Below are 19,360 nucleotides of genomic sequence, written 5' to 3' on the forward strand. Positions count from 1 at the left end.
ACATAATAACCTATACATGAATATTTATCACATCTCCACTCACATTCATCAAAAACTGGCCAAAATCAAATGTTCTTCAATGAGTGAATGTATAAACAAACTGCAGTTCATCCATGCAATGGAACAATACTCAGCAATGAAAAAGGTTAACTTTTGATGCATGCAACAACTTGGCTAAACCTCAAAGACATGCTAAGTGAAGGAATTCAGTATCAAAAGTTATAGATTATATGATTCCACATATATGGCATTCTCAAATAGACAAAACTATAGTGATGGAAACTAGATCATTGGGCTACTGGAAAAGGAAGAGGACAATTATAAAGCCATAGCATAAGGGATTCTTTTAGGGTGATTCAATTGTTCTGTATTCTGATTGTGAGGGTAGCCGCACGGATCTATGCATGTGTCAAATTTCATAGAACTATACACACCTAAATAAGATCATTTTGCTATATAATAATTTAAATATATGTGTGTGTACATATACTATATATATAACATATGTGTATATGTATTTTACATCTCATCTTGCTATGTTCAGGCTCCCCCTTGTTATGGCAAACTCCAGACTAAAATGGCTATATTCTCAAAGGATCTCTGTATTGAAACCTCATCTGAGTTCCCCTCCCTGTCCTCCCCCCACTGAAAATTGCTCCTTCCCTTCTTGAATTCCCACAGCCGTGTTTTCCTCTGCTACACATTCTGTCTGTTGATGTAACTATTCGGCCACGTGACTTTCTCCCTGACCACACCTGATCGTGAAAGCAGGAACTGTGGCTCGTGCGTCTTGGAGAGCCCCGCAGTGCCTAGCCCAGCATCAGGGCCCCGTGTGCATTTCAGGAAGAGTTCAGAAAGCCTCGGTTCCCAGGAGCATAAGCCCACTGGGACCAGAAGAAAGAAGGGATGTTGCCTGCAATTTATGACAAGCAGGCAGCTCGTACCTATGGCCTGAGCTGCATAATAAGCAAGACGGCGAAGCAGAAGGACTGAGTCGGCCCTCCAGTGTCAGAGAAGATGAACAAAGCTTATTAATGCATGGTAATAGCAGCGTGATACAGAACAGTTTCCCCCGGCAACAACCCAGTTCTCTCACTGTGATGAAGTGCTCTGCCTTCTGCCTCAGCCTTTAGCCGCTTGGGATCTGTGTTACTGCCTTGTAAAATTGATGGGCACTGGCACCGTCTCCTACTTTAAGGGATTTCCGTCAGCATTAGCAAAAAAGTATTGGCTTTGCATCTTCTAAGGGCATTCCTCGCAATAAAAAAGTGGCTAAAAATTGGGCCAGAATGGAACAATGCCCATCTCTATTCCTTGCAGTCCACCTGCCCAGTCTCCTCCAAGTTACCAGTTCCAGGTGTGAGCTCAGGTCTCCACAGATGAGGAAGGCTTATTTATATTTAACCTGAAAGGGGAAGGTGTCCATTTTGGTGTCTTTTTCTTTGATCACCCAAGGAGGCTGTTTAAGACCAAAGTCTGTTTTCCTTTCAAACTGCCTGGAGATGTTTCCCAATTTTAAAAATCCAACCTGCTCCCTATCTCTTGTGTCTTAAAAGCCACTCTTCTTTAGAAAGATGACGGGCAGAGACAGCCAGATCATTCTGGTAGCTGCGTGCTCTGGGGAGAGGAGGGCTGAGGATGAAGGTGATCTTTTCCTTCTGAGTCTTTGGACCCTGAGAGGCCCAGGCTGGCTCTCCCTTCACCACCCTGTTCTGCCCAGGTAACTGTCTCTCTTCATGGGGGCTGAGTTTCACAGTAAGGTGATGGTGGGCCATGTGTCCGTGTCATGGTAGATCAAAAGCACAGGCCATGGTAGAAGGCAGGCATGGGCCACAGACAGCCAGACCCAAGCCACATGCTGTTTTCTGCTTTATGGAAAAGCCTAGACATAGTTGTGTCTTGGCCTCCCCAGATGAGGGAAAATGAAAAGTACAGAAATCCATTTGCAGGAAACAAAATCAATAAGCCCAAGGGGAGATAGAGGGAAAGCTCTGGAAAAGGCAAACAAAGATCTTTTTACCGGCATGCTGAATGCACTTGGGCTGCAGGGATACTGGAGCCCTGCTGCTTCTGAACTTGAGGTTGATAGGGAGAGGCTTTTTCTTCTACTTGCGGGTCATGGGGCTGGCTGCCGAATCCTGAGGTTGCCATGCTCTGGCAGACCCACTCTCCACGAAGTGGTGTTGCAGGGCACTGGCCTTACCATGCCCAAGTGGAGTGAGCAAACTCAGAAAGCACAGCTTTGCAAGCAGAGATGAGGCTATTCCCTCTGGGGTTCCTGCATAACCCACTGTGCAGACTGGCTCAGAGCCATACCCCACTGCATGCAGAGAGGTTGGGCAACTTGGGGAAAAGCATTCGGCCAGGCTCTTCTCCCTGACTTTTCTTTTTTCATTCAGAATTGAGTTAATCCCAATTTGACTGGAGTGAGCAAACTCAGAAAGCACAGCTTTGCAAGCAGAGATGAGGCTATTCCCTCTGGGGTTCCTGCATAACCCACTGTGCAGACTAGCTCAGAGCCATACCCCACTGCATGCAGAGAGGTTGGGCAACTTGGGGAAAAGCATTTGGCCAGGCTCTTCTCCCTGACTTTTCTTTTTTCATTCAGAATTGAGTTAATCCCAATTTGACTTATTACCACACCTTATTCCCCATCTGTCCTTGGATCTGGACTTACACTTCTTACTTAGAAGATTAAAAGCCATATGTTATGGGCTAAATTGTTTCCCCCCTCAAATTCATATGTTGAAGTCCTAGCCCCCAGAACCTCAGAATGTTACCATATTTGGAGATAAGATCGTGAAAGAAGTGACTAAGTTAAAATGAGGCTGTTAGGGTGGGTCCCTGATCCTACAGGACTGGTGTCCTTAGAAGAAGAAGGAGACACACCAGGGACACGTGGACACAAAGAAAAGGCCAGGTTGGGACACAGCGAGAGGAGAACCATCTGCAAACTAAAAAGAGAGGTCTCAGGAGAAACCAAATCTGCTGACATCTTGATGTCAGACTTCTAGCCTTCAAAATGTGAGAAAATAGGTTTCTTTTGTTTAAGCCACCCAGCCTGTGGTTTTTTGTTATGGCAGCCTTAGCAAACTAATACACCATAGGTAGGGCATTAGGATGAGTGAGCAAAGACCTTGGAACCTTTTTATTTCAGAGATCCACCTGTATTTCATGCAAATTCAGATGAAATCTCTTTTCCTCAAGCAAGAGCAATTTATGTAGGTATGCAGGAATCCATCCATCCATCCATCCTTGCTAATTTTCCTCCATCATCAAATACAACAGCAGCTAGGTAGGAAAGGCCAGAACAAGCTGAGAAGTCTCTTCTAGCTCCTTTAGGGAAGTAGAGGAAGTCTGTATTCGTAGTGATGAGGTCAAAAGGAGGCTTCAAGAATTTATAGGTGAAAGGAACCACTCAGTGACCACCTGGATTAATTTCTAGGCAAGACTTCTTGAAGGCAGAGCTGGAAGAATCTGCTGGCCTGGCCCACTCGGTAACAACTTGAAAGGCCTCCTCCCCATCCACCGCATCTGGACCTCAGACCATGCCACTGAGTCTTAGCTCTGCCGCCTCCATCTGTGGGACCACATGGAAAGGCAGAGCCTTCTCTGCATCCAGGAGTGGGCCCCTTCAGACTCATCCTGAACCTCTGTGGAGCAGCTTAAGCTGTTTCATTTATGGACGGTCTCAAGCACTAAAATTTCAAGGCTTACCCGGTTTACTTTACACCTACGTGTCCAAGAACATTCTGCTAAATCTTGCGGACCTCTTTACCACGGCATACAAAATCCTCTGTGACCTGGCCCCAGCCGCACCCCCCACCACACTCCCAGCCTACCCCGTGCTCCAGTCATAGAAAACCATGTGGGGGGTCCCCAGTGCACCATGCCACCGTTTCGAACATTCTGCTAAATCTTGCGGACCTCTTTACCACGGCATACAAAATCCTCTGTGACCTGGCCCCAGCCGCACCCCGTGCTCCAGTCATAGAAAACCATGTGGGGGGTCCCCAGTGCACCATGCCACCGTTTCGTCACCCCACGCCTGCTGCACCTGCCATCCCTCAGCATGGAACACCTTTTCCCCTCTGCTTCCAATTCATCCTTCAGGAGTGCGATTCACAACCACCTTTTCTGGAAGCTTTCCCCGATGGCCTTGGAGGGCAGCTTGTCATCTGCCGTCTCTCAGTTTTTGCTCTACAGGGGCAGCCAAGAGCAGCTTCCATTTGTGGGTGTTTTTCAGGTGCCAGGCCATGGGGAGCACATGTTGTACATGATTCTTTATCCTTCCAACAACTGAGAGGCAGCAGGGGCTGCGTTTTACCCTGGTAGGAAACAGAGGCTCTGGAAGGAGCTGGTCTTGACAGGAAGGAAATGAGCTTGTAAAGGGCAGGGCCACGATGGGCACCCAGGCCTCTCCCTCCCCACCCTCTGTCTGGCCCCTGGCCACCGAGCTTTTGTGAAACTGAGGGTTTCCTTATTTTCCCTGCACCTCCAACTCAGCGCATCCTGAAAGCAAAGCCATTACCCCTCCCTTGGACTTCACAGTGCCCCGACATATAACAGAGACTCAATGAATGTTTATTGACTGCACTCTTCTTTGATATTTTATTATTATGAAACTTAGATTTTCAGTTTCCTCCAGAAACATTTATTTGCACAAATCAACACCCATTGCATCTAGCATTCGAATTTCAGTTGTAAATAATGCTGTAGAATACTCTGCATGTTGCTTGTAAGTCTCTTGGTACCTGCATTTATTTTCCTGTTTTTGTTTCTATTTCCAGATATTTGTATTTTCTCCCCTTTTCTCTTGACCAAGTGAGACAGTGTTTTCTTTAGTTCATTGTTTACTCATTTATTTTCTATATGATTAGCTTGGATTTAAAAAAAAATCCAATCTACTGTTTTATAGTTTATTTATTTATGTTTTTCATATTTATTATCTTTCCATTTTTACAGCACTTATAAAAATACTCCTTAAACTGGATACTTAATTCCTCCTTTCTCATCAAGGTTTAAAGGTGTGTTTCATTTTTTTATTTCACATTTTCATTATTAGTATTCTTAGCTAGCATTTTCAATTGTAATTTCTTCTTTGATTAAATATTAGTTTTAAAAGATAAATTTCTAAGTGACTAAGGTGAGGTTTTTGTTGTTCTGTTTTATTATTTCTAGTGTTATCTCATTGATGTAGAGAATGTCACCTGAACTATTTTGTGGAATGTATTGAGGCTTTCATTATGGATTAATACAGGATCCATTTTTGTAAAAACTTTTCATGACACTTTGTAAAGAAGATGAAGCATCCAGTCGAGTCATTACATGGCTCAGCAAGAGGTAGGTTGAAATTCTCATAGCACTCTGGAGTTTCTGGCATTTCTTCTGGATTTTCCTACAGTTATATCTTATGTATAATTATGTTGTCTCACATTGTACATAAAATGTGAGAGTTAAATCCCCATTATAGATTGTGACCTTTATAGTATTGTGTTTTTTCTCATTTAATGGTTTTTATTGCCTTGAATTCAACCCAGATCAGTATTTCATACCATAGCCCCAATTTTGTTATTATTATTAGAATTTCCCTGGTCATCTGTTCTTTTACTCTGAGCTTTTCTGAACCACTTTGTCATAAGTGCATTTTATTAGCTTCTGATTTTTTAAAATAAAATGAAACTTTATTTTAGGATAATTATAGATTCATAGGCAATTGTGTGTTTTTTAAAGGATGACATTTATTTCTCACAACAAAAGGGTCCAAGGAAATAGCCAAAATGTTCAGTAAAGTAAGGCATTTGCTAGATAAATGAAAACTCCACAAGCTAAATAGTGAATACATGTAGGCATGAATACCCACAGGAGAAAGGAGGAAAGAAAGAAAAAACAAGATGTGACAGGCTTAAATAAAAAGTGCAGTACCTAATGCACTACATCCATGGCATTATGTATCTCTGCTCAAGATTGTAAAGGAAGCAGATTTGGTCTGTTTCCCCAAAACCTTGAGTCAGGTTTGTGTTCTGCCTTCTGAAAAAAAAGATCCATGAAATTAAACATGAAACATGGTTCTACTCTATCCTACAAAATATATTTCTGCATGAAGTTCAAAAATGTTGACATCAGTAGGAGATTCACAAACTTGGGAAACAACTTAAGCACTTCTCGTTACTGATAGATAGCACATAGCTGTTCCTGTCTGTTAATCCACGCTGATCATCACTATCTTTAAATTGTTGCATTTAGATGATTTAAGATTAATGTACTTATTAATATACTAGGGCTTAAGGCTGCCATTTTATTTTTCGTTTCCTGTTTGTTCTCTCTATTTTTCATTTCTGTCTTCTCTTCCTTGCCTTATTGTGTGTGACTTGAGCATTATTTATTGATTGATTGATTGTGTATATTCATGGGGTACAAAGCTGACCGTCACCATGTGTGCCCAAGATGCAATGGCCAGATCAATACTATCAGCATGCCATTACCACAAACTGCGATTATGTCCTGTGTCCCCTACCCAATTAAACCCCAACCCCACCCCCACTTTGGTTTATGCATGGCATTTTCAGGTGTGTCTCTTTGTAGTTTTTAGTAGTCACTCTAGGTATTACATTTTATCTACATAACTTATCACAGTCTACTCCTATCAGCAGTTTGAGTGAAGTGTAAAAACTTTACACCCTCTACATCCTGTTACCCTCCCTGTCTACAACTTAGTTGTCTTAAATATTTTCTCTACATTCATTGAGAAGCACATCAGACAGTATTAAAACTTTTGCTTCAATTATCAAACATAATTGGCAAGACTCAAAAGGGGAAGGGAAGCTGATTGAATTTACTATCTTCGTCTACCATATTCTTTCTTCCTTTCTGGTGTTAGATGATTACTTCTTTCATGTCCCTTATGTTTAGGGAACGTCTTTCATCCACTTCCTCTCTGGAGGTATTTCGGTGACAAATTATTAGTTTTCCTTTATCTAAGAACATTTTGATTTCTTCTTAGTTCCTGAAACATATTTTCACTAGATATAGAATTCTGGTTGACGGTTCTTTTTTCCCAATGCTTTAAAAATGTTGTGTCACTTCCTTCTGACTTCTATGGTTTCTGATGAGAAATATGCTGTCATTTGAACTGGTTTTCCCCTAGAGATAATGGGTTGTTTCTGTCACTGCTTTCAAGACTATTTCTTTGTCTTTAATTTCAGAATTTTAATCATGTGTCTTGCTGTGAATTTCTTTGGGTTTATCCTGTTTGTTACCCAGCTTCTTGAATCTATAGGTTTATCTGTTTTGCCAAATTGGGGAATTTTTAAACTATTATTTCTTTCAGTACTTTTTTTTCAGCCCCACCTTCTTTCTCCTCTTCTTCTAAAACCCCAATGATACAAATTTAGGTCTTCTGTTATACTCCAATATGTTCCTGAGGCTCTGTTCGTTTTTTCTTTTTTAGTCATTTTCTGGTTTTCAGATTCAATAATTGTACCTTCCAGTTCACTTATTCTTTCCTCTGTCCCCTCATTTCTGCTGTGAGCCCATCTATTGAGATTTTTATTTCAGTTACTGTATTTTTCAGTTCTCACATTTCCATTAAGTTGTTTATATTTTCTATCTCTTTGCTGCAACAATTTCTTTGGTGATACTTTCTATTGTTTTATTTGTTTCAAGCATGTTCATAATTACTCATTAAAGCATTTTGTAACGGCTGCTTTAAAACATTTTCCAGATAATTTTAACATTACCGTCATCTTGGTGTTGGTGTTGACTCTTTTCATTCAGTTTGAGATTTTCCTGGTTCTTGGTACTCGGCTGCTTTAAAACATTTTCCAGATAATTTTAACATTACCATCATCTTGGTGTTGGTGTTGACTCTTTTCATTCAGTTTGAGATTTTCCTGGTTCTTGGTACTATGAATGATTTTTTTATTGAAATGTGCACATTTTGGGTATTCTATGATGAGACTCTGGATCTCATTTAAACCTTGTCTTAGCTAACTTCCTGTGATGCTGCCCCAGCAGGCGGGGTAGGGGGTGCCCTTCAGCCTCTGTTGGCAACCAAGGGGGGAAGTGCTCTTCATTGTTGCTGGGGTGGGGAGGAAATTCTCACCATCCACTAGGCCTCTGCTGATACTACCCTGGTGGGCAGAGTTAGGAGTACCTCATTTCTGTTCCCCACATGGCCTCTAAGGACACCTCCCGGGGGTGGTCTCATTATCATTGGGTGGGGGTAAAAGTCCCCACTCTCTGTTTGGCCTTCTCTGATACTACCATGGTGATGGGTTTGCTTTGCCTTGTTGTAGCCTAGTGAGCATGGAAATCTGCACTTTCTACTTGGCCTTTTGAGGAATGGGTGAAGGTGGGGACACAGATTTTTCTGTGGTGTTTGTCTGGAATAGAGCAGTTATTTTCTAAAAGTCTTCCATCTTGCCAGACTGCCCCTTTTCTGGTCCTTTGGCTAGTGTAGGCTTTTGGGCGGGGTTGGGGGGGGGTGTGTGCATTAGCCTTTTCGGGATTGCTGTCTTCTTTAGCTCCAACTTGGGGATATATGAGGCATAGAGAAAACCCAGAGAACTTTCTGCTGTGTCATTCGTCAGGTCCTGAGGTTCCTAACCAATCTGCCTTCTACTCTCCACCTTTCAGGATCTTCTTATGTTTGTTTTATATATAATGTCCAGTGTTGTCAGTTGTCCTTAGCAGGAAGAATAGGGATGAGTACATCTACTCCATCTTTGGGAGAGAAAGTCTGCATTTTTTTGAATATATCATGTTGTTGAATTCTGTTTTTCACCCATTCTGAGAGTCTTTCACTTTTATAGTAGGTTTATCTTATTTATGTAATTGGTCCTAATCCTGACATTTAATGTTCTGTTTTCTGTGAAAGTACTTTCAAAATGTAACATATTAATCTTCCCATTAGGCAAGGGTTTCAGGAATACATCAAGGTGCCTCATCCCCATTCTGTCTTTTTTACAGTTCTAGAAGAGATAAAGGTAGAAAGAGTTTCCTGAAGGTAAAAACATTCCATCAGGAGATGCTGAGAAGAGGCAGTGATTGGCTGGTGATGCCGTCACGCTGGCATTTAATCCACAACTAGTCTCTTCTCTCTTTCCTTTTTCCTTCTCTTCGTTCCTTCTGTGTGCCGGGCATTTTTCTGGGTTCTGCAAGGTAGAGAGCGTAGACCTAACCAATCTTTTTCTTTTTTCCCATCTCAGAGTTGAGATTCATGGTGTTATGTGTATTTTTTTTCTCAATGTTCATTTGAACGTTGCAAAATTAATCAAAAAGAAAGCAGCTAAAATTTAGTAAGAGCAAGAGGAAGAATTAGTCAGGTGCAGAGAGCAGAAATCTTCAAGTCTCATCACATTTCCAGTTTCTAATCAGGGTGCAAATGTGGTTGGCTGTGTGCAGGGGAGCTGCCTCAGTGTGGGAGCTGGGTTTCACTGCCTTCCTTAGCCCCAGCCAGCATGACTTCCCACGTGACTTTAGTGCCAATGTACCCTTCCCTGTGTGCTGGGAAATCTGTGATCCCTCTAGCCACTTGGTAATTCTATGTACATCTGTTAGCCTCTATCCATATCACAGAAATCCTCTGATGGAACTTCTCTATGGTCTGGGTAAGTCACAAAAGAGATGTCTCCTGGGCACTTCAGCATCTTGATTCTATTTAAATGGTGAAATGACAGGTCTTGGCCAGGCCTGTTTTCTCTTCCGACTAACTTTAGTCTCCTAGGGCCAAATTTTACTCTTTGTGTCCTGTACATGACTTCCACTAAATCCTTTTAATTTTCTTTCATCTCAAGTGATTTCTTCTCCTGCTGTCCTGTTTTCTAAAGGAGCCTAAAATAAAATATGCCCCCCAGAGTTGTGCATGGAGAAAATGGGGGAAGAGTGCTCAGGAAGGAAAACTCCTCTGCAAACCTGTGCCAGACTGGCACGGGCAGGAATCCCCAGAGGCTTGTGCCTCCATGCTCAGGCAATTTGCTGCTTCTCCGAACACCAGGTTTTCTGCTTCCCAGCTGCTTCTCCACTTGGATATTTACTTAGATGCTTGACAGTGAAGTGTCAAGGGGCAGAATAGGTATGATGTTCTCACATGCTTTTGACCAGTAAGGGGGTTGCAACCCTCAGCATGGTGTGGTCTGCACCACCCTCAGCCAGTGAGTGCACCGGCCATCCCTATACAGGATCCGAACCCGTGGCCTCAGTGCTACTAGCGCTGCACTCTCCCGAGTGAGCCACGGGTGAGCTATGGGGCCAGCCCCTGAAATTTGATTTTTATGTCACCAGTAGTTCTCTCCCCTTGTTAAATACAAAAATATTGAAACATATTCTTCAAGTGAGCCAGGTAGTGGAAAAACATGACTTGGGACATAATAGGCATTCAGTAAACATTTGTTGAACAACTTATCTTAGGAACGCTGCCGGCCACACCCACTTCTTTCTGGGTGGCTCTAGCTAGCAAGGAGCAGGGGGGTGGCAGGAAAAGAACAGGGGACAAGGGCTGGATTTCGACAGCACAGCCCCCTGCCACCCTTGATCATCTGTGCTAATGGAGTTCAGAACAGGAACTGACACTATTCATCCTGGACTAGGTGTGGAAATGCAGTCAAGCCCCCGGAAAGACCCCCTTTCTCCTGTGTGGGAGGCCCGATCCCATGACCAGCCCCAGATGACTGCATGGTGGCCGTGCCATGTGTGGTGCACACACAGGATGTGTGGCCCACGACGGGCGGCCCCTGAGTGCCCCAACTTGAGAGGCAGAGGGAAGCCCTTGCTGCTCAGGGGCCTGGGGCACTCTCAAAGACAAGGGGCTAGGATGGGGGTCTCTGGACATGAAGAGGGCCACCTGCAGAAAGGGGACATCACAGTTTGCCCTGCATATGATGGGAGGTGCTTGTAATTAACTATTGGCTGCTAGGTTTGGTGCTTAAACTAGCTACCACCTACACGTGTTGAGAAAAGGAAGAAAGAGCAGTTAGAATGCAGGAGAGAGGGAAAAACCCCACCTCGCCCACTTGACAGACACAAACTGCTACTGCTAGCTGCCTGTGAGGCGGGACAGTCCCCTGCAAATGCCCTGCTGGGACATTTGGGCTGCCGTGGTGTGCACCTGTGAGAACGAAGGTGCGAGGCCTTCTCTAGGCACCAAAGCAGGTGAGGGGCACCCGCGGGATGCACGGACTGCTCCCCACGCTGAGTCCCAGACACTCAGTCACTATTCCTTGGCCAGCCGGGATGGGGGTGGGGAGGAGAACTCTGGGGGAAGTGAAGCAGAAAGAATCTTTGTGACAAAGACAATTTAAGAAACACTAGACAACCAGCTTGCTGGGTGCTTCTAAACCTTCTGGGGGGGGAGGTGACGCTGTGGGGCGGTCATGTGGAAAATTCCCTTTCTCCTCAGCGCCCAGTCATTCCCATGCTAAGGTAAAGTCATTGTTTGTCTTGTGAAAAGCCTAATTCCTGACAGGACTCCATCAGGCTAGGATGAAGTGCCTGTTTCTGGGAAGCAGCTGTATTTGGAACACTGAAGGGTTGGGTCGTGTCAGTCACTCAGAGATTTTTGGATCCAAGAAGGACTCAAGTGTGTCTGATCTCTCAGAACATCATTAGACAGAGGAAGGGCTGCATCTGGCCAGACCACAGTGGCGAGGAGATGTGTGGGAGGGAGGCCTGGTGTTCATCCTCCACAGCCGCCCAGGCTCCTCTGTGTGCTTAGGGGCGACAGGAGTACCTGTGGGCAGTAGGAAAGGCTAAGGAAGCTTCGGGCAGCCTTTGGCCCCGCATACTGCCCTCAGTGGAGCCTTCCCGGGCAATCATCTCTGAGGTTGCTCAACCTGAGCCTCAGCATCTGGCCACGGCTCACCCACCTTCTGGGCCCCTGCCTGCACTGCAGGGTAGACAGCAGTTATGAAAACTGCTCCATGCATCTCGTTAGACCAGAACATCACCCGTCTCACCAGCAGACAGTCTTCCCCTCAGCACTCCACAGAGAACAGCACTGACAAGGGTCTGCAATTTGGGGAGGAGAGATTCAAGGCAGTGCAGTAAACAAGCCCTGCTGGCTGCCGATTTATTTATTTCCTTATTTTTGTATAGGCAGCTTGGTTTTTGTTACTGTTTTCTACAGTTCATGTGGTATGATACCAGATGCCACCTACAGAAAGGCCTGCCTGGACCCTCCCATGGTGCCTCCAGGCAGAGGCCATAGGCAGGTGGTCGACCTGGGCCATGTCAGGGTCTGCAGCACAGAGAATGTTCTGGGCACTCCCTCGGCATCACTGGAGTGTGGAAGCCTTGCTCCAAGCCAACACTCGCTCGACCGTCCTGCTCCAGGTATAACAGATCAGTACAGTTCCCTCAACACTAGCTCTTGTCTCCTGACAGGGGGAGCATTTACCCTGAAGGGCCACTTGCCCCCGGTATCTCACTGGCTTTTCCAGCTTATCCGAGGGAGGCCTCAGAGGCCCTGCAGATGATGGCCTCAGAGAAGTTTTAGTCCCAATGAGGACCTCTGCTAAGCCGGCTGTCTTCCACCCAGATTGGAAGTGGCTGCTGCCAGGTGGTAGGAAACTCCCTGGAGAACAAAATGAGGAGATGTGTTCATTTATATTCAATTTAGAAAATGATGGTCCAATTATGGATTGCACCAAGAGATCTGTCTTCTTGCCAATTTCCATGCTGAAAAGAGGGTATAATTTCTAAAAGACAGTCACGGTAGGACCAGGGCCAGGCAGGGTCTGGGCCAGGCACAGAGAGTGAAGCTTGATAAGCAAGGTGGAGCCATTTAATTGAGAGAGGGATTTTGGACTTGATTCAAAAATAGGCTGACCAGACACCCTGATTTGCCTGGGACAGTCATGGCTTATGCCTATCATCCAAACTTAATGTTTAATGGTGTCCCCTTTTACTCTCAGAAAAGTCCAAGTTTGGATGATAGGTTCTGTGATCATCCTATTCCAAAACAGAGAGGGAGTTAGAGCTGGAAAGTAATCCAGAGTAGGATGTGGGGCTCCAAGAAGGTTAATTTGGCAGAGGCTGAAGGAGAAAAACAGGTGGTGCCGAGCCAGGAGGGTTCATCCTCAAGCATATTTAGGATTGCAGGGTTGGTGATGGCCAGTCACACACTGCACAGTGTGGATGCTGGAAGGGTCTATAGGATCACCTAATATACCTTCTCTTTTGCTGGAAGAGGACATTAGGCTAAGAGAGATAAAAGTGACCTGCCCAAGGTTACATGCTGGTTCCGGGCAGAGTAGGGATCGGAACTTGCCCTTAAGGGATCAAGCCTGGTGCCCTTCTCTGTGACAGAGGGGAGGGATGACTCTGGAAGATGCTGCAAAGGATAACTAGACATGTGAGATCTGGCCTGGCAGCCCCAGGACAGGGAACTGTCACAGACTACCCCACAGTGCTGAGGCTGGGGCTGGGAAGGACAGAGACCCATGAGGCTGAGACTCACCGAGCTTGCTTGGACGTGAGGCTGGCACTTAGGTGAGACCTGCAGTCACAGGGGGGTGATGGGTGGAGCCGAGGGTTAATGGACTCTCCCATTAATAGTGACCACGGGACCCAAGAGAATAATTGGCAAATAGATCTAACAACGAGTAAGGAACAGGTAAGTATGAAGACAGAAGCCGAATGGGGCCAAATAAGTAACTTATGAAATATTTGCTATGGTTCAAATAGTAGTGAAATCTCAGTGAAAGCCAACCCCTAAAAACAGCTGTCTTACCCTGTGTTCCTCTTCCCAAGCCCCTTCACAGGTCTGCAGTGGTAGGAAAAGCTTAAATCTGTAATAGCCTTGACCTCTGCTAGGCAGATGGAAAAAATGAGTCACAGAGAAGCCGGCTCTCCCCGTCTTACTGGACCCTCAGCAACAGGAGTGGTTAACAGGCCACGAGAGATCCCACAGGGCAGCTCAGCAGCACAGCGCCCGGGGCCACCGCAGCCTCGCCGCCCCTGTGTGCTCTCGTGGTGGCGGAGGGACAGGGTAGTGGAGTTTTTCTGTGAATCTGCTCATTCCTTGATGCCACAGGAAGAGGCCTGGCCCAAGGGTCAGGAGACCCTGGCTCTCTAGTCCCAGTCCCACTGCTTCTAACTAGCTGTGGGATGGCAGCGTGTCGCTTCTCCTCTCTCCCCTGCTCTTCCTGGACTCTGCCATCTCCAAAGTCTCACTGTTGCTGTTTTCCCAGGGGTATCTGATCTTGGCTCAACCATCTGCGTGGCTGTGCATTCCGTGCAGAGAGCATCCTCACAGATTAGAACACAGTATTTGTCCTCGGGTCTCAATTACTCTGACAACGTAGGGATGGATGCAACAGTGTGCATACAAATATAATTTTAAAAAATATCATATTTGGCTTAGGTCTGTGTTTTTTTTGTTGTTGTTGTTGTTTGTTTGGTTGGTTGGTTTTTTGCCTCCAACAAACTTTCAAGAGGTTGAGTTAAATTTTTCAATTTATTGCAGATAATTTGCAAAGTGAGTAGCTCACCCGAGCAAACTGCATGCTGACCGTAGGCAAGTATCCACGGCCACCTTGAGTGAGTTCTCTCACAGAAGACATACAAAAATCCCGCATACCACTGTCACACCCACATGGTGCCCTCGATATGTGACATTAAATAAACCTCAATCTCCTGAAAAAAAAATCATGAAACAGTTTCGGTATACATGAACTGAGCACGTGTGCTGTTCAGTGAAACTTCTTTGATGATGCCTGTTCAAATATCTGCAAATATCTAGAAAACACACACAGACATCATCCTCAGTTGCCGTGGTCACACGGGCTGCAGAAACCAACAGGGAAGACAGAACTACCAAATGTCACAGGAGATCGTGCATATTCTAGGACACCTGAGAACATCTCAACCTTCATCTCCCAACCCCAAACTGTTAGTTTCTAACCGATGTGCTAGAGAAGCCGGCCCGGGACAGTATGAGAGTTAGTGAAGCTCTGAGAGGAGGAGGGGGCTTTGGGTAGCATCTCTTTCCACCCTCTTGCTTTAGACACAAGGAAACTCAAGAGAGGAGTGGCAGCGTCCCAAATAGCACAGACACGAGCACAGCTAGAAGCAGGAAGTGTGGCCTCCTGATGCCAGCTCCGTGCTCTGCTCTGTCAGCCCACACTGCCTCTGAGATGCCCACGTCACCTCTTGCTGGGCCCACCAGTAGTTCCAGGCAGGGCACAGGAGTTTTGCCGCCTGAAGATGGGGGATAGAGGGACAGGAGGAGGGACAACAAGAGAGAAGGAAGGAGACCATGGTAGGAGAAAATACTGGGGAGAGGGGAAAAAGGGCCCTGCATCCTCCTTGTTACCTTGAACAGTGAGTGGGGTACAGAGGTGAGTGCCTGGGGCTCAAGAGCTGCTCCAAGGTCACAGAAAGCCAGCCTGCACCTGGGAAGAAGGAAAGGTCCTTGGGGAATGGACCTCAGGGCAGGAAAGGAAGAGCTAAGTGTGATAAACCTCGAAGTACCAAGAAGAGCTCATGTGCCTGAACTGATGCACTTCCAAGTCGGTGTGTTATATACCCAGGATTCTGGTGAATCAGGTCTCCCAGACGAACCCAACATTTGGTAGCAGCCGCACTTCTTCATGATGAAGCTTACATCACTGAAATATTTTTTTAAAAAAGACAGACCAAAAATATCACATCTTAGGCAAATGAGTTGAAAATCCCTTAGAGTGATGCCCTATTTTTTCCACCCATTTCTAAAGTCAGAGAACACCTGGCAAAGCAACTGGTGTTTAGGTAAAGAAATGCAATTCCTGGTCCACGCGGTTTCCTGACGGTACAGGATGGAAATGACATCATGGAAAGGCATGTGCCCCAAGGTCAGTCTAAGTACAGTTTCTAGGTGAAAGCACAAGTCTTAGTCATCAGGGAGAAGTGTGCGTGTGGATGCTTCTGTGATCTGCTGGCATCTACTGCTGTCTTCCTTGAGAAACAAAGTTTTAATTATATTCATGCAGCTCTTTGGCAGGTTTTTCTACACTTTTGGCTCACCTAGAAGTGCAACCCAAATGTAGCTTATACCAACCTCTGCTCATGTTATTTGGAAGGAAATAAAGCAATTGTTACCGAGACAAAAAAAAGTTGATCTGCCACTCAAGGGCAAGGAATCTATGACATAGGATGCCCATTCCAGTGGTTAATATGAACAGTCTAATTTGTGCAGCATTCCCTATGGTGATAAAAGGGACAATGTGGCAGACTCGGAATGTATGGAATCCTCTGTCTTAATTTAAAAAGTATAGAGAGAGGCATGGAATTTGGCGAAACCTCATAAATCTGCTAAAATATCAAGACTCTGTCAGATAAGTTTAAATAGAACTAACTGAGCCCTCTGGAGAATTAAATAGATTCCCCACTAGTAGTTGACACCCACTTTCCTGTCACTTCTATACTCCACGGACGGCGGTTGTGCTCATTAACCAGCAACCCTCCTACCCGCCGGTGACAAGTTTATCCCTGCGGAGCACAAAATTCAGAGATGATAAATTTACTACTGCTTGTAAAAATGAAACTCTCCTCATGGCAATAAAAATGCCACAAGCCTTTAAAGAAATAAGTACTTTATCTGATAACCTACCTTCATTAACAAAGCCTGGTCCTCATGGTCAGGACATGTCTTCACGGCCAGGGAGAACTGCTCTAACGTGACTGGAAGAGAAGACATGGAAATGGTGCTTCAGACTCTGAGCATTTCTGATATGGAGGAGAACATTGTGGTTATAACAGATATAAATGCCATGCTGCTAATCCTTCCTTGGTGACATAGCAGAGCTCCCCACCTGTCCCCTGTGTGGATCAGGGCCTGCACACAGTCACTTCTCCACCCGGTCAGCTGGATCATTACATCAGAACACAAAGCCATTGCCATTGCAAAGCTCCATGATAAACTGCAGGGAGGTCCTGGGTTCAGCCAGCATGTGGGCCATCCTGTCCCCCAAAGACCACATTGTATCCCTGTTTCTGTGACCTCCATCTAGAGGACTCCACCTGCCTTTGTAAGTCTGGCAGTGCTAAATGCTGTGTCTCAGTCTTGCATCATGACTTCCACGGCTTTAACTCTTCTCTTGGTGGGAACATGATATGGCCCCAAGTGTTGATTCAAGCAAACACCACAAGCTCCCCAAAACATATCAAGGCATCTCTTTCCCCAGCCAACCTTCTCCAACAATGGTGGAGAGAAACTCAAGAAGGTTTATTAAAAACATGTTTTAACAGTCCGTTTAAATTGGCCGTGGAAGCTCTAGGAATGTTAAACTAGATCGTTTACACGACTTCACTCCCCTCTCTAGATCTGTGGACAAGCGCCCATCAAAGCTCTCACCACCCACGTGAGCACCAGTTTTTATTTTTGGTCCATATAAGCACCAAGCCACAGACTGCCTTCCCTGCATGCTATTTTGACTACAACGTTTCACTTTTGAAAATGCTCTCGTGATTCCCTGCCCCCTCAGATTGAAATCCACTTATTTGACAGCTATTAAGGCTTTTACTAAGTCATTCTGTCTAGATTAGCCTTTTTGACTACGCTCAAAGCTGCGTTCACTCATTCATTACCTGCCGTAACCCCTCACTGCTGCCTGCTGGGAACAGACCTGCCCCCCGCCTTTGAGCAGAGCTCAGGTCCCCCCCCACATGAGCACCACAGGCCTGCCCATCCAGCCCCAAAGCCATGCCACCCCCCGGTTCCATCCCCACCCCCACAGACCCCACAGGGTGAGCAGACCTAAGCCCAGCCTTAGGACAAGCCCGAGTCCACTGTTTTGACCCCAAGGATGTCTGGATGTCATGTTTAAAAATACAGATATTTAAAGAGAATTATATCAGCAATGATGAATTTCATCAAGAAAGCATTGTCTGGATAATTTTCATTTTTTAGGTGTTTCTTATAGTTTTCTATATTACCTATAAAGTACAAATCTTTAGACCGTTTTCATCTATGACTAAATTACTCTATGCAGTCTTAACTGTTATTGGTTGTATCTTGTGCTCACTGTTTCTTCCAAGTCTAAATTTTTGCTCTTATCAAGTAAAAACGTGCTCAGGATCAATAGAGGGACGGGTGTTGCTGGCGTTACATGCTCCTGCCAATATATAATGCCCATCCAGTCCTCAGCTGGCTGAAGCCAATATTAATTACATAAGTATTAATACTATATTAATTACCTAAATTTTTTAAATTTCACAGTTTAATTAATTATATATTAATTACATAAAAATCGTCAATTGTTTTTGAGTTAACTTTCCCATAAGCAGACTCAACAGAAACTTGTAGAACGAAGTAAGAGTCCGAACTCTGTTGAGTTCATACACGTGTTTGCCCTCACCTGTTCAGAGCACACCAGCCCATGAAAGACCCTGGAGACAAAGCCCCTCCCTGCAACCCTGTCATCAGCGATGTTTTGGACTTTTATTATGACTTGATTTGGTGTGACAGTATTGTTTTTTATTACACACATATATATATAGATATTGTGTGTATATATACAATGTGTAATGATCAAATCAGGTTAATGAGCACATCCATCACCTCAAACATTTATCATTTCTTTGTGTTGGGAACATTCAAAATCTTCTCTTCTAGCTATTTAAAAATATACATGTTTTTCTTAATTATAGTCACCTTATAGTGCTATAAAACACTAGAATTTATTCTTCCTGTCTAGCTGTAAGTTTGTACCCCTTAACCAACCTCTCACACTCCCGGGCCCCCTTTCCAGGCTCTAGTAACCAACATGATACTCTTTACTTCTATGAGCTTGACATTTTTAGCTCCCACATATGAGTGACACCACAGACAGCAAAAGCCAGCCTTGAGAATGAGGCCAAACAGCCAAACAGAGGCACCCATTTCTTGGCTCTTGTCCCCTCACCTTAGATGTTAGTGTGATGGATGCTCTTGCGCCAACAGCGGGATTATCTCTCACCTCACCCTACTCTGGTCCCACCACATCCCAGATGGGGACAGGAAGGGAGTTTCGTGGCCAGTAGCTCTTGTCCACCAGCTGTGCGCAGCCACCTTCCCTGGTGACCTCATTTACTGATGGGTTGGGGAGAAGCCCCACGACAAGCTGATGTCTCATGCCCCTCTCCCTCCTTCCTCCTCGACTTTTAAATAGGAAAAAACTCAAAATGAAAGCATTTGTGGTATCTCCTCTCTGCTTCGCTGCTGACTCAGGGCGCTGCCTGCCTAATGAGAATAAGACAGCGGGCAGAGCCAGCGCTGGCAGACCCCAGCGCCCTGGGCACCGTCCTCCCCAAAAGACTCCAGACAGAGGCATTTTCTGGATTCAGCCTTCCCTGTTTCAACTGCTCTTAAGTGTTCTTTACTGGGCTGCCCGGGTTCTACCTG

At 45.1% G+C, this 19,360-nt stretch overlaps 1 protein-coding gene across 1 annotated transcript in view; it reads right to left on the bottom strand.

The window, feature by feature from the left end:
* The window catches only part of LOC103603109 (acyl-coenzyme A oxidase-like protein), a 175,874-nt gene that overhangs the window by 11,800 nt on the left and 144,714 nt on the right, over positions 1-19,360 (bottom strand). Inside the window, exon 7 of the mRNA XM_008587582.1 lies at positions 16,589-16,659. Coding sequence (XP_008585804.1) covers positions 16,589-16,659 — 71 coding nt within the window. The remainder of the gene's footprint in view (positions 1-16,588; positions 16,660-19,360) is intronic.

Source organism: Galeopterus variegatus, unplaced genomic scaffold, assembly GCF_000696425.1.
Source record: "Galeopterus variegatus unplaced genomic scaffold, G_variegatus-3.0.2 Scaffold4457, whole genome shotgun sequence".
Lineage (NCBI taxonomy): Eukaryota > Metazoa > Chordata > Mammalia > Dermoptera > Cynocephalidae > Galeopterus > Galeopterus variegatus.